Source organism: Macrobrachium nipponense, chromosome 28 (assembly GCF_015104395.2).
Source record: "Macrobrachium nipponense isolate FS-2020 chromosome 28, ASM1510439v2, whole genome shotgun sequence".
Taxonomy (NCBI): Eukaryota; Metazoa; Arthropoda; class Malacostraca; order Decapoda; family Palaemonidae; genus Macrobrachium; species Macrobrachium nipponense.
In genome coordinates, this window is record NC_087217.1 from 64,646,819 (window position 1) to 64,661,760 (window position 14,942).

Genomic DNA, 14,942 nt, shown 5'->3' on the forward strand with positions numbered 1-14,942 from the left:
GGCCTAGATGTGGAATACCTCGAAGCACCACATGAGAGCAAGACAATACAGTAGTGTAAATGTTGCTGAGCAACATCATTTGTGAACTTTGAATTCTAGTGCCTCGTCACAACATTGCTGAACCAGGAATCATAACTAGCTCTACGCTTATGACTGGTGTCTGATGAATACTTTAGATGGAGAGGAAGAGATTTTTAAATCTACACTTGGAAGTCTTTGATAGTTGTCTAATGAATAAGTCTAATGAATAAGCAAACTTATCTTTGATGGATGAGAGATTCAGTTAGGCTTACTCTTTTTGTTTTGTTTTTTATCGGGGCAGTGAATACCACGGATAGGGAGGGAAACGGTTTCAATGATGCATGCATTTTTTCTTCAAAACCTAAAGAATACATTTTATTGGGAGATACTTTATTAACATCGGCCTAATCCTTCCATCACTCCTATACGCCACCTCCGCCCTCTTCTACATCTCAGGCGACTAGATCCGACTTCTCACAACGAACTCCATCTCGTGAAAGCTTCACTAAAGATAACGGTTATTTTAAAATTCCCCGCACCCACAACGGACGCCTTAAAATGCATGTTTATAGAATATTTTCTGTTCAAAGAAACTTTATCTTTCATTCCACAAACTATGTGCATACACTCGTGTTACACCCCGTAGCCGTCAAAGAGCAACCCTTGATTAAAGCAGTAGGTTTTTCTTGAAAAAAACAACAAAAAACATATGAAATAGACTTAAACGAGAACGTCACCTTTCATATTTCTTATCCTTTCAGCTACTTATAATATGCTTATGGTAGTAGGTCTAGTAGGTATACATGTGAAACTAATTTCAATTAATTTCTATTTAGAAGAAATCAATAGCTACTGAAAGATCAACCTAAGAAAGCTTTAAGGAAAGTAAGCCTTTCTTAATGTATTCGTCAGTTTTGACTCCCACAGCTTTCCAAGGTGTCCAAATGAAACAGGATGATATGCAAGGAATTCGATAAAAAAGAAGACTGAATTATATTCGTTTGATTTTCTTATGATTGCTTTTTGACTTTGAATAGCTAGGTCTGAGTTAATTATGTTAAGCAATTATGAAAAGGATAACAAGAAAGGCGAACATGGGTGATAAAACAAGAATAACGGGAATAGTCAAATAAAGCAGTATATATATATATATATATATATATATATATATATATATATATATATATATATATAGTATATATATATATATATATATATATATATATATATATATATTATATGTAAATATATATATATATATATATATATATATATATATATATAATATATATATAGATATTTATATTATATATAGATATATATATATATATATATATGTATATATATATATATATATATATATATTGTCTGTTTAAATATTCATTAATATTACGTATCCGAGAGAGTATGCTGCTGAAAATAGACCTAGGCTAATCATGTGGGAAAATCAGAAGTCCAATTTAGGCCCATCAAATGTGTCATGCAAATTATTTTATTGATCAAAGGACAAAATTAGTTTAACTAAACATCGTTTTCAAAGAATGTTAACGCCTTGATGCATTATTTATCGGCTGTAAGAGACGAAATGACAACACCCCAGTGCAGTACGATATGCTGAGTCAAGGCTCGAGCGGCAGCAAAGCCAACTTCAAAATCTTCGGTAAATTTAGAAATCGTGGACCCATCGGTATATATTTTCCTTACTTTGCAAAATAATTATCTTTAATACGTTAAACAAGTCTAATCAGTCCTAATGTAATTTATTTCAAGTATAGCACCTTTGAAAGGAAATGTTATTTAATGTTAAGTAAATAATCTGGCACCTGCTTATGGCAATATTTCCATAACAAATAATGAATTAAGAAACTATGCCAATTCTTCGTTGCCCGTCTGTACTTATATATATTATATATACTATATATATATATATATATATATATATATATAATATATACATATATATATATATTTACGTATTTGCCGGGCCTTGAGAGAGGCTATATACGTTAACGGAAATAATTGAGGGATTTCAAGAGGAAATTGCTTTAACTTACCGTAAACTGATAGTTATTGATAATTTCTTAGAGGGAAAGGTCGCCAGAAAACTCAGCTCGTTACTTTACAGCTATTTATTTACAAAAGGCCCTTACTGGCCTTGGAGTACAAAGGGACTTATATATCTCTCACAAATGGATAATAGCTGGCTCCAAATGGATTAATTCAAGCTGGTTTCATAAACTTGGGTAATGCACACTTGCGGGCAGAGAGACTGGGCACGTGACTCATGGAATCTGAAAAGAATCCCAGATTAAACAAGATAAAAGAAAAAAATGACTTCTTGCTTTGATTAAGGCTGATTAATTCTCTAACATTGGGGGAAGGAAACTCTAATGTTTCAATGAGGTATGCACTGAAAGCTTGGTCTTTAACAAGTCACAAAGGGAAGCACGTGGCCCGATGAGGACAAAGGGCTTTTGATGTAGAAGGGGTAAAAATGAGACTTGAAAATGAAATTAGCAAGAGTCGTATGGTAGTAAAAGGTGCTGGGTTGAAGTTTACACTTTTAGACGTACCTGGATGCAATATTCAGTGTATCGTTGTGGAAGAATGCGGCCTGACTTCGTTCAGGTCTGGGGTTCGTGCCCGCCAGTACGCCGAGCCGATAGGCTTAAGTCTGGGAGGCTGGCCGGCTGGACATCTGTCCTGGATCACAGACTGCAGAGGACTGAGAGAGATACTGGTTCTCACTTAATGACTTGGGGCTTCCATACATCGCCTCGGGCACTGCCTGAAAAGTGATAAACACAACGCCAGCAAATTGGGAAGGAAAATAGGTCTTATTGTAGAAGTCCCTAAAATCCATCTCGAAGCCTAGCTACTCTTGTGACTTGCCTCTCTTACCCTAAGCTTCCGTCAGACCGGAAATACCTCCCTTCGACATGCTCCCTCTCCCAACATCAGTTGCTTTAGGAGAAGGCATGGCTGCTTCTTTTATAACTAATATCACTAAAACTCTGCTGGGAAGGCGAGGCGTTCTATAAACGCAGCAGCTCCCCCTGTTAAGAAGGCATTCACTCCCTTTCGGGCGTGAAGGTCTTGGCTTAAATAAGTTGATCGCCTCGACTACCCAGTTCTCCTACTCTAACCTGAAGTTTTTAGAGCAGCGATACGGCTGACTACAATGGCCTACCTAACTTATAGGCAAAGATGCTAAGTGTACTAACTTAATGTAGTGATGTAATCTAGCCTAAGTAATAACTACGGGTTGTCTGTGACGACAGTCTACTCTACCCCTAGATAAGGTTACTTGAAAATTCTACTTGCTACTAACCTAATGCCCTGGTACTAAATCATTAGCCTAACCTACTCAATACAGTTAAAGGGAGACGCAGTCATTCCAGAGTGTGGTACGCACAGCAGTAATGTGTCGCCGGAATTGTTAAAATACATGAGGTGAGGTAATGAAGCGTGAGGATGATGAGTGGTTAGTGCATTACCAGGATGGAAATGTAATGAGGTAATTATATTTAAGTGAGGGTTAGTATCACCATTTCTAGGGGTTAGAGGGTTAGTTCTACTGGCAGAGATCAGGCTGGCTACCTTCTCTGGGTAGGTGCCAGGATCACTCTGCAATTGAATGCGACACTGTACCTCGGGCACAGGTGTCAAGGAGAGCATGTGGCTCTTTGGTTAGTGTGTTAATGATTTGCTACGTCCCTTCTACTTCTTCTTCTTATTCCTCCAGGACCTGGCTATACTAGTCCTAGGAGTAGACGGAGGCACCGACTCTGGGGAAAGGCCAGAAACGCCGGCAGGAGCAGAGGCAGTGGTAGCCTGAGGGATTTCAGGAGAACACCCTACTTCGGTATCTGCAGCAACCGTCGTAGAGGTGGAACCTACTGCAGGGGAGGCCCTCACTCCGGCTGCTGCGACAGCCGTCGTAAGGGGAAAACTCCAGGCTGACTCCTGGTCGGGCAGTTCCTGGTTTTCCAGAGGAGGTATGAAGGTTAGGTCTGCCGGAGGTTCATCCTCGGGCGACAGTGGTGAGGGTGAAGAAGACTCATGGACTTTGGATTGGCCATGGGCTGCGGTAAGCTCCATGCCTGTTGGAGGATCTCCTGTAGGAGGATCCTTGATAAGGTTAGGCGCCGGCGCGAGCTCGGGGCCAGGCGCAGAAGTCAAGTTCTGTGGTGGCTCTACGTCCAGGCTGGACGGAGCTTGGCACTGCTCAGTGCTGCCAAGTGGCACTGGCAGAGAGTTGAGGTCGACTGGACCTGTGGCGGGTACCGGAGGTGCAATACCTCTCAGCGTGCCCTTGGAAATGGGAGACAGAGGCTCCTGTTTCTTGTTGAAGGCTAAGCCTTGTGGAAAATGGACAGTGTCCGCTGCTGGAAGTCGGCTAGGGCACCTAGACCAATTCGTGGAGTGCCCTATTACGTTGCAGGTTTTGCAACGGAACTGTGAATGGTCAATCTCCCTCCTTGGTAACGGGGGAGACTGTTGGTGGACGTACTTCCTGGAGGAAGTAGAATTTCGATGACTCCTTGCTTTGGAGTGATTTGACGTGGAGTTAGGACCCCTAGGCTTTTTGGAATGCGAGGGAGACTTCATGTCTTGCCCTAGGAGGAGGTCGTAACCTCCTGGAATGTAGCTTGCAACTGCAAGGGTACAAACTCTGGAGAAGTGAGGTCTGGTGACCCTCAATTGGACGGTCGGAAGGATCAGCTTGATATGGTTGATACCTTCAATGGTTATTAAGTGACATCTATCGACGTTTGCCCCTCGGGGGATTCGATCTTCCCGTATTAGGGAGATTTGAGCGCCAGAGTCGTCGTAGGCTCTGACGTGGCTTGGCGGATAATGGCTTTGGAGGGGTGCGACTGTTATAGGGCCCTTAGCTGGGGGTCCTAGTGAAGAAGGATTGGTGACGGCCATTGCGATGGCAGGAATATTGTGGTTCGCGCACCCTCCGTAGTTGGCAGACATGTGACCCTTGCGGCCACAGTCTCGGCAGAACGTGTTCCAGAACCTCTTCCGTGGCACTGGACGGTAAGGCCGAGATGGCCCCACAGGTTGCGAATCTGTGGAGTCACCAAGGCTGGCAGTGTGCTCTGGCACAGGTGAAAAGTCCTCTCTGGCAGTGATTTGAGGTAGGGAGGTTAAGGAATCCTCCGTTGAATCACCCTCGGAAACAAGTCCGGGGTTAACTGGTGGGCTTACCTCTTCCAAAGTGGAGGAGGTAGGCGGTAAAATGGTAAGAGGCTGAGATGATGCGGAAGAAACGTCTGGCTCTGACACTGGGTCAGGGCCAGGTTCACAAATAAAAGGGATGTCTGGGACATCGGAGGCACTAGCCTCTGAATCTAAAATTGAGGTTTGATTATGAGGCATGCTGCAGGGATCCGGTGCATCTGGTAGTGGGAGCTGCGTCCAGGGGAGATACGGCTTAAGTAGATCTCGGCCCAATATCACCTGATAAACATCATGAAATTGGTCAACTACGCCCAGGCGGCACAATGTGGTTTCCCTGGTCTCCTGGTCCAGAAAGGGCATGTCTACATTCAGAAGGACCGAAGGAACAGAATAGAGGTTACCGTCAATCCATTCAAACTGAATTTCTTCGTTCGTCTGGATTTTGGCACCCCTAGGCAATGCCTTTCTGGAAATAAGGGAGACCTGGGCTTCGGTGTCGGCCATGACTTGTACCCACTGATAGGCCGTAGGAGACCGTTCATCAGGCAGGGCTACATGGTAGCCTTGGAGAAGTTCACCCTGGAAGCTCTCCTCCCAAGGTAGAGACCGACTTGGGTACTGGTCGGAATCCACAGCATGCCCACGCACACAACAAGTGGTGCAGAACCTCCGCAACCACCTCTTACCGGGAGTCCAGCTCATGGTCTGGGGCTTAGAAACTAGCAGAGAGATTTCGTCATCTCGGAGAGCTAGCTCATGCTTTCTCTCTTCTTCTCTTTCCTTTCTCTCTGCTTCTCTGGCTTCCTTTTCTTGCAGGCGCGCAGCAGCCTGCTGCGCCTTTATCCACTGGTCAAGTGCTGGTCCAGTGTAACCAGCCTCCTTGCCCAGAGTTATGAGGGCTCCGAGCTTCTCTAGCTCTCTGGCAAAGAAGTCACGGGAAGCAGGGGAAGACATTTCCCATAGGCTGCAGTAGAGGCTCAGATGAAAATGATAATAATGGCCAGGAAGGGTAATGGATGGAATGGGAGTGCCTACTGTGGAAAGTGGCACTCACTTGGAAATGGGTTCTGCGATAATGGTAAGGAAAAGTCTGAAAAGACTGGGTGCTCGGTGGCACTTTGTGAATGGCACCTTCTGATGAGGTGAAAAAATCGAATGAAGTGTGCGGCGTACGTCACACTTACGGGCGTTCCCAACTTGGGAGACGTTGGAATGGGCTACCTGTAGGTCCAATACAGGTGCGGCACTTTCGAAGGCGTTCCTTGGTTGAGTGATCCAAAATGGTGGATACTCTAATGAATGGGCGTTCCGTAGGACGGACACGCAGGTATAGGGCTACCTGTACGTTTGTACAGGTGCGATGGCACTTCAGGAGGCGTTCCTTTTGGACAGCACTAGTAGTGCTGGTATTGCGGCACTTCGGGAGGCGTTCCCTTGATTGGTCCGAAGGATCACTGATCCTCGTACATGGACATTAATGAATTGGGCGTTCCGTAAGGACGGACACGCAGGTTTGACTGCACTTAGGGCTGGTATTGCGGCACTTCGGGAGGCGTTCCCTTGTTGAGTGTTCCGAAGGATCACTGACCCTTGTACACGGACACACTAATGAATTGGGCGTTCCGTAAGGACGGACATGCAGGTTTAATGGCTACCTGTACGGCCTGTACAGGTGCAATGGCACTTATGAGGAGGCGTTCCTTGGAGCACTGGTATCGTGCTGGTGTGTCCCGGACACTACATGCAGTATACTTAAATATACTGAAGTGAAATGGTACTCTGTTCGTGGCAGAGTGTAATAGTGGAGGAGAGAAAGTAAAAGGTGGGAGTACTTCAGCAGCCAGTCGATGGACAGTGTCAAGAATTAGTGGCACTGTGAAATGGTAAGACCTGACGTGCACTGGTGGTGGCCAGTCCTAAACTGGTAACGACTTCCCTGTCTGGAAGTAATGAATTTGCGTGGCACACTGTGCGGGTTGTGCTTGCGGTATACGCAAGTCTTTTGTGTTAAAGAAAATGAAAAGACCACTCGGGCAACGACAGGTAATGGAAATGGAAATTTTAGAAATGCTCAGTCCTTCGCTGAAGTACTCGATAAATGAAATAAATAAATGCTTGCAAACTGCAATGGACACATGCGCGTACGTATCACGCTGTGTAAATGAAGACACAAGAGACTAAAATAATGTTAATTCTGCATGCTATAATTAATGGTAAGATGTAGTACTCTTGGCTTCGTGAATAATGGGTTCTGGTACGATCTCTCTTCCTCTCTCTCTCTCTCTCTCCTCTCTCTCTCTCTCTCTCTCTCTCTCTCTCTCTCTCTCTCTCGGAGAGGGTGAAAAATGATATATGAAGGAACTCCCTTATATTGAATTCAACTACTAATGTTAGTTTAATATGACGCAACTTGCATTAAATGATTTACTTACGTTAACGTGAAATGAAAGAATTGCTTTGGATAACGTTTTATGAAAATGATAACGCGCTCGCGTTGAACGATTTTTACGCTAATAGTAGCGGCTTGCACTTATGAAATGATTTGCGTTTCAATATGAATTTTACAAAGACGCGTTTTACGTTAACAATTCTTGTGATTTACTCTACTTTTCAGATTTACGTTAACTTTATGTAAGATTACTAGGTCCTTGTGACAAGCGAAATGACGGTAAGGATTTTAAGATTAAATGTTAGCAAACACTTGTGAATGAGGTTACGTTAAGTACGAAGTGAAATGAAACTTTCGCTCAGCGAGTGAGTGAGCGATGCGAGGTGAAACACGGTGAGCGAGCTGGGCAGCGAGTCGTTCAAAACAGCTGATTCTCTGTAAACGCGGAGGCAATTTACAACACGAAATTCTAGTTTCTTATTCAAGGCGAATTACGTTAATTTCTCTGGCAGAACGATAGATACTAGTACCGAGATTAATATTATTTACGTTAAAACTTCGAGACTTACGTTACTTTGCTTAAATTGAATTGTTTAGACAATGCTTAAAGAGATAACAAACATGGCTGCCGCTGTGAGTTAACCGAAGGTTGGCTGGCAGGCCTGAGAGAGCGCCTGCGCGAAGCTGAATTAAGCTGAGAGCGAAGCGGTTACCAACACTTGGAATGAAAACTAAGTTAAAATGAATTCCCCTAACTCATTACAGACAAGAGAATTGTACACTTCTTTTGCCGTAACTATTAGTAAAACACTCCTAACTAGCTAGGCTTTCCAACACAGCAATAAACCCTGGCAACGCACTTCCTAGTTTGATCTGGTTCTTTCTGGCATCTATTCTACACACGTGCTCTGTCTCGTCCGACGAGGACAGCACAAAGTAACAGAGAATTCGCGGGGCAAATTGTTTGCTCGCCGCTAAAATAAAGCTCTGGCGCGTTCGCCGTTACAATAATAAGATTTCTACCTACGCTCTTTTAAACACTTCAACAATAAAAATACTTAAACGTACCTTAAGCTAACATTGGTTATAGATAATCATATTAAAAGAATGGTATACCTTACCGTGAGTCAGTGTCTGTCTTCTTTCCCTGCAAGTGTGCTTGATTTGCTTTTTGTAAAATAATTTACAGTTTACGTTTTACAACGGATAACGCGATTTACAAGCTTTTTTTAAGCAAGCCCAGATTCGCTGCTGGCAAGCAGTCGTCACTTTTACTCGATTTACAAGCCAGGAGACTGGCAAGATTCGCAACTTTTACGTATTCGCCGGGCCTTGAGAGAGGCTATATACGTAAACGGAAATAATTGAGGGATTTCAAGAGGAAATTGCTTTAACTTACCGTAAACTGATAGTTATTGATAATTTCTTAGAGGGAAAGGTCGCCAGAAAACTCAGCTCGTTACTTTACAGCTATTTATTTACAAAAGGCCCTTACTGGCCTGGAGAAAGGGACTTATATATCTCTCACAAATGGATAATAGCTGGCTCCAAATGGATTAATTCAAGCTGGTTTCATAAACTTGGGTAATGCACACTTGCGGGCAGAGAGACTGGGCACGTGACTCATGGAATCTGGAAAAGAATCCCAGATTAAACAAGATAAAAGAAAAAATGACTTCTTGCTTTGATTAAGGCTGATTAATTCTCTAACATTGGGGGAAGGAAACTCTAATGTTTCACTGAGGTATGCACTGAAAGCTTGGTCTTTAACAAGTCACAAAGGGAAGCACGTGGCCCGATGAGGACAAAGGGCTTTTGATGTAGAAGGGGTAAAAATGAGACTTGAAAATGAAATTAGCAAGAGTCGTATGGTAGTAAAAGGTGCTGGGTTGAAGTTTACACTTTTAGACGTACCTGGATGCAATATTCAGTGTATCGTTGTGGAAGAATGCGGCCTGACTTCGTTCAGGTCTGGGGTTCGTGCCCGCCAGTACGCCGAGCCGATAGGCTTAAGTCTGGGAGGCTGGCCGGCTGGACATCTGTCCTGGATCACAGACTGCAGAGGACTGAGAGAGATACTGGTTCTCACTTAATGACTTGGGGCTTCCATACATCGCCTCAGGCACTGCCTGAAAAGTGATAAACACAACGCCAGCAAATTGGGAAGGAAAATAGGTCTTATTGTAGAAGTCCCTAAAATCCATCTCGAAGCCTAGCTACTCTTGTGACTTGCCTCTCTTACCCTAAGCTTCCGTCAGACCGGAAATACCTCCCTTCGACATGCTCCCTCTCCCAACATCAGTTGCTTTAGGAGAAGGCATGGCTGCTTCTTTTATAACTAATATCACTAAAACTCTGCTGGGAAGGCGAGGCGTTCTATAAACGTAGAAATATATATATATATATATATATATATATATATATATATATATATATATAGTATATATATATATATATATATATATATATATATATATATATATATATATATATATATATATATATATAAAACTCCAATTTCCGTAGCAACTGCTCGAAGAACAATCCAAGGCGGGTCAGGGAAAGAAAGGCACTATCCATAAGCATTTTATTAAAATACATGCCGACGTTTCACAACTCCACATAGTTGCATTTTCTAGGCTGTAAACGAGCGAACGTGGCAATCAATAAACAAATAACATCCGAATTACATATTATAATTAAATTAAAACATTTAGAATACAATTGCTAAAACATTTACTGAAAGAACAAGCAAGTGGCTGTTGACAACCTACCCAGAAGGAATTTAAAAACAAACTACTGCACTTGTGTGTGTGTGTGTGTGTGTGTGTCATATAATGCGCACGTGTTTGTACTTGCTCTTAGCTTCATGAAGAACTTCCTCTTCACTTAATGATGAACTTACTGCACTTTATAATGAATGTAATCTTTACTTTATAATGAACATCCATGTCTTCACTTTATAATGAATGAACTTGCTCTCCGTCCACTTCAATGAATGCATCTCCCGTAGGGGGGCGTCCTCTCATTCATGTTAATGAAACAAGGACATTTTCAACTTGGAGTGAGCTGCTCCCGAAGATGACATCAACGGAAACGGCTGCATCTTCAGCATTAATTATTCATTGCTCAATATTACTTTCTTTCTTAACGCCGCCCCTTCCTCATTTACCCATTCTTAGCGTTGTACAGTTTTTTCCTGTTCTTATCTCTTAGTTAGTCGGCGCCTTCATTCTGATTCAACCTCGTTTGTTTAACAAAAGAAGAAGGAGCGGTTCTCGTGGCGTTTTATTACACACTCCGTATCTTATGCCGGAAATAGTCTTTGCCATAACTCAGATGTCTCCGACGAGAAAAGAAAAAAAGACGAATGAATTCAGAAAATCTGCATGACAAGTAAACATTAGTGAAGTCGAAGTACCGAAGAGAGAAAGAAAGGTTTCCAGGGTTTTCGATCATTATGCTTGGCTGGAGAAAGTTTTCATTCATTATATAGACAAACAGAGAGAGATAGAGAGAGAGAGAGAGAGAGAGAGAGAAGAGAGAGAAGAAGAGGAGAGAGGGAGAGAGAGACCAAGCCAGCCCCAACGAAAGTCTAAAGAATTCCTTTTTTTTTTTTTTTTTTTTTTTGTTTTTTTTTTTTTTTTTTTTTTTTTTTTTTTTGCAGGTTGTTGCAAGGGAAACGTCACTAAGTTCCATTCCTATAATTATGTCCCTTCATAGTATTTTGTATATTTTTTCTTAATCTTATATACAGTCATTATAATTCATAATAAAGTATCATACACACACATTACATATATATATATATATATATATATATATATATATATATATATATATATATATATATATATATATATATATATATATATATATATATATATATATATATATATATATATATATATATATATATATATATATATATATATATATATATATATATATATATATATATATATGTATATACACACATATACGTACACACACATACACATACAGTACAGCTACTGATCATATCAGACAAGTTCAGCAAAGTCGCATGTGGTCGGCAAATAAATTAGCAACTGCCAAGTTCCTTGTAAATCTGTGAGGAAGGGTGTAGAGCTTGCAATTTCACTCCAAGATGCTTTTGCGAAATCTGGAAGGTTTAACAATTCCGGAGCAGCTCACTCCAAGTTCTTGATAAAGTGAAGACGTGCATGTTCATTACAAAGTGAAGATCGAATTCATTATGAAGTGCAGTAAGTTCATCATAAAGTGAAGAGGAAGTTCATTATAAGTGCAGCAAGTTCATCTTTAAGTAAAGAGGGAGTTCATTATAAAGCTAAAAGCAAGTTCATTACAAAGTGAAGAGCAAGTCCATCATTAAGTAAAGAGGAAGTTCATTATATAGTGAAGTGTATGTTCATTATAAAGTAAAGAGCAAGTTCATTATATAGTGAGGAGTAAGTTCATTATAAAGTTTAAGAGCGACTTCATTATAAAGCAGTTCAAGTTCATTATATAGTGAAGAGTATGTTCATTATAAAGTAGAGTAAGTTCTCATTAAGAGAAGAGCAAAATTCATTATAAAGTGAAGAGCAAGTTCATTATAAAATGATCTCAAAGAGCAAGTGGTCATTCAGCCCTTCGTTCACCTAAGTTTCCATTTTTTATTGTTTTTATTATTTTTTTAAACATTTATATAGAAATTGCGAAGGAACAAAACCAGTGCCACGCATACTTAATATGCGACCCGGTTTGCACATGATATGTGTCATGATAAATTCTTTATGCTTATTTTGTCCTTGAGGGATCTGTCAGAGAATGAGTGAGGATAGGATGCTGGTTAATAAATTATTTCAGTCCTGAAATGGAGACATCGTCTCCCCACCTTTACTTTTTTTAAATATTTCGGTTATTTTTTAGTAACTTTTCAGGTGATTAAATGACAATGCTGGGGCTATAATTTTGCATATATATATATATATATATATATATATATATATATATATATATATATATATATACACACACACATATACATACATATACATATATGTGTGTATGGGCAATTGTTTTAGCCACAATGTCCTCTTAACTTCTCAAATTCTTTGCTCTTTCTTGGATACACTTGTCACTACAAAGCCTTGAGATCCTATTTTCAAAGAAATATGAAGAAATCATGATGTCCGGTAGCAGAAAATGAACCCACGACACCTTAATTACGACAAGGTCACCTTGCTGACCTGACCACGAGAAGGATAAAAGTCTATTCCCCCTCGTTTTCAAATATATTCATTAGAGCTGGAATAGACTACGTGGTGAGGATTGGTCTATTCCAGCTCTTATAAATATATCTGAAAACGACAGTTATATGTATGTACGAGGGGAATAGACTTTTATCCTTCTCAAGGTCAGGTCGGCAAGGTAACCTCGTCGTGATTAGGGCATCGCGTGTTTGTTTCCCGCTCCCGGACATCATAATTTCTTCATATTTCTTAGAAAGTTGGATCTCAAGGCTTTGTAGTGACAAGCGTATCCAAAGAAGAGCAAATAATTTGAGAAATTAAGAGGGCATTGTGGGATATTACAAATTACTATGGATTCTGGTAAAATTACCAGTAGAGTTATATTATATATATATATATATATATATATATATATATATATATATATATATATACATATATATATATATATATATATATATATATATATATATATATATATATATATATATACTATATATCTTTCAATTGCTACTTTAAATCCTTTAATATCTAAATTCACCTTTACCTCCCAAATGATATATTTTCATATATGTACCGAAGGGGAATTTTTTAATGATAATAATTTCGTCCCCCCCCATGGGATCGAACCACCGTCCAAGTGGACGGGGACGAAAATCAGGACATCAGTGACGCTATCCAATCAGCCAACAGAGACTCTATAGTTCATATCGATTCTGACCCCTACAAATCCCTCGATCTGGATGCTTTCGTAATTAGAATCGATATGGAACCCCGTCTACCATGTTGGCCAATTCGAGCGTTTGACAGCACGTAGCCTTTTGTTATGAATAATTATCACATCGAACCGTGATCCATATATCAATTCAAGCTACAATGTCCTTTAATATCTAAATTCACTTTACCTCCCCCAAATGATATATTTTCATATAGGTACGAAGGGGAATTTTTTAATTGATAATAATTTCGTCCCCCCATGGGATCGAACCACCGTCCAAGTGGACGGGGACGAAATCAGGAACAGTCAGTGACGCTATCCATCAGCCAACAGAGACGCTATAAGTTTCATATCGATTCTGACCTTACAAATCACCCTCGATCTGGATGCTTTTCGTAATTAGATCGATATGGAACCCCGTCTACCCATGTTGGCCAATTCGAGCGTTTGACAGCACGTAGCCTTTTGTTTATGAAATAATAAATTATCACATCGAACCGTGATCCAATTTATATATCGATTCTAATTACGAAAGCATCCAGATCGAGGGTGATTGTACTGGTCAGAATCGATATGAACTTATAGCGCTCTCTGTTGGCTGATTGGATAGCGTCACTGACTGTCCCTGATTTCGTCCCCCGTCCCACTTGGACGGTGGTTCGATCCCATGGGGGGACGAAATTATTATCAATTAAAAAAATTCCCCTTATTCGGTACATATATGAAATATATCATTTGGGAGGTAAAGGAATTTTGAGTATATAAAGACATTTGTAGCTTGAATTGATATATAAATGGATCACGGTTCGATGTGATATTATTCATAACAAAAAGGCTACGTGCTGTCAAACGCTCGAAACTTGGCCAACATGGTAGACGGGGAAGGGGTTCCATATCGAATTCTAATTACGAAGCATCAGATCGAGGGTGATTTGTGAAGTCAGAATCGATATGAACTTATAGCGTCTCTGTTGGCTGATTGGATAGCGTCACTGATCTGTCCTGATTTCGTCCCCGTCCATTGGACGGTGGTTCGATCCATGGGGGGCATTGGGGCGAAATTATTATCAATTAAAAAATTCCCCTTCGGTACATATATGGAAAATATATCATTTGGGAGGTAAAGTGAATTAGATATTAAAAGGGACTTTGTAGCTTGAATTGATATATAAATGGATCACGGGTTCGATGTGATAATTATTCATAACAAAAGGCTACGCTGCCTGCAAAACGCTCGAATTGGCCAACATGGTAGACGGGGTTCCATATCGATTCTACAATTACGAAAGCATCCAGGATCGAGGGTGATTTGTAAGTCAGAATTAATCGCTATGAACTATAGCGATCTCTGTTGGAGTGATTGGAGTAGCGTCCACTGACTGTC

At 40.6% G+C, this 14,942-nt stretch overlaps 1 protein-coding gene across 1 annotated transcript; it reads right to left on the reverse strand.

Annotated features, from left to right (window-relative positions):
* Positions 1 to 2,188: 2,188 nt before the first annotated feature.
* Positions 2,189 to 7,432, reverse strand: LOC135201362 (uncharacterized). The gene is made up of 2 exons (XM_064230208.1): positions 2,595 to 7,432; positions 2,189 to 2,312 (listed from the first exon to the last, which is right to left on the reverse strand). The coding sequence occupies exon 1, from the start codon at positions 6,166 to 6,168 to the stop codon at positions 3,742 to 3,744; it is 2,427 nt and encodes an 808-aa protein (XP_064086278.1). The 5' UTR covers positions 6,169 to 7,432; the 3' UTR covers positions 2,189 to 2,312; positions 2,595 to 3,741.
* Between the last annotated feature and the right edge of the window lie 7,510 nt (positions 7,433 to 14,942).

Excerpts from the sequence above, each read along its gene's own strand:
- LOC135201362 (XM_064230208.1), bottom strand. The coding sequence starts at position 6,168 with ATGTCTTCCCCTGCTTCCCGTGACTTCTTTGCCAGAGAGCTAGAGAAG.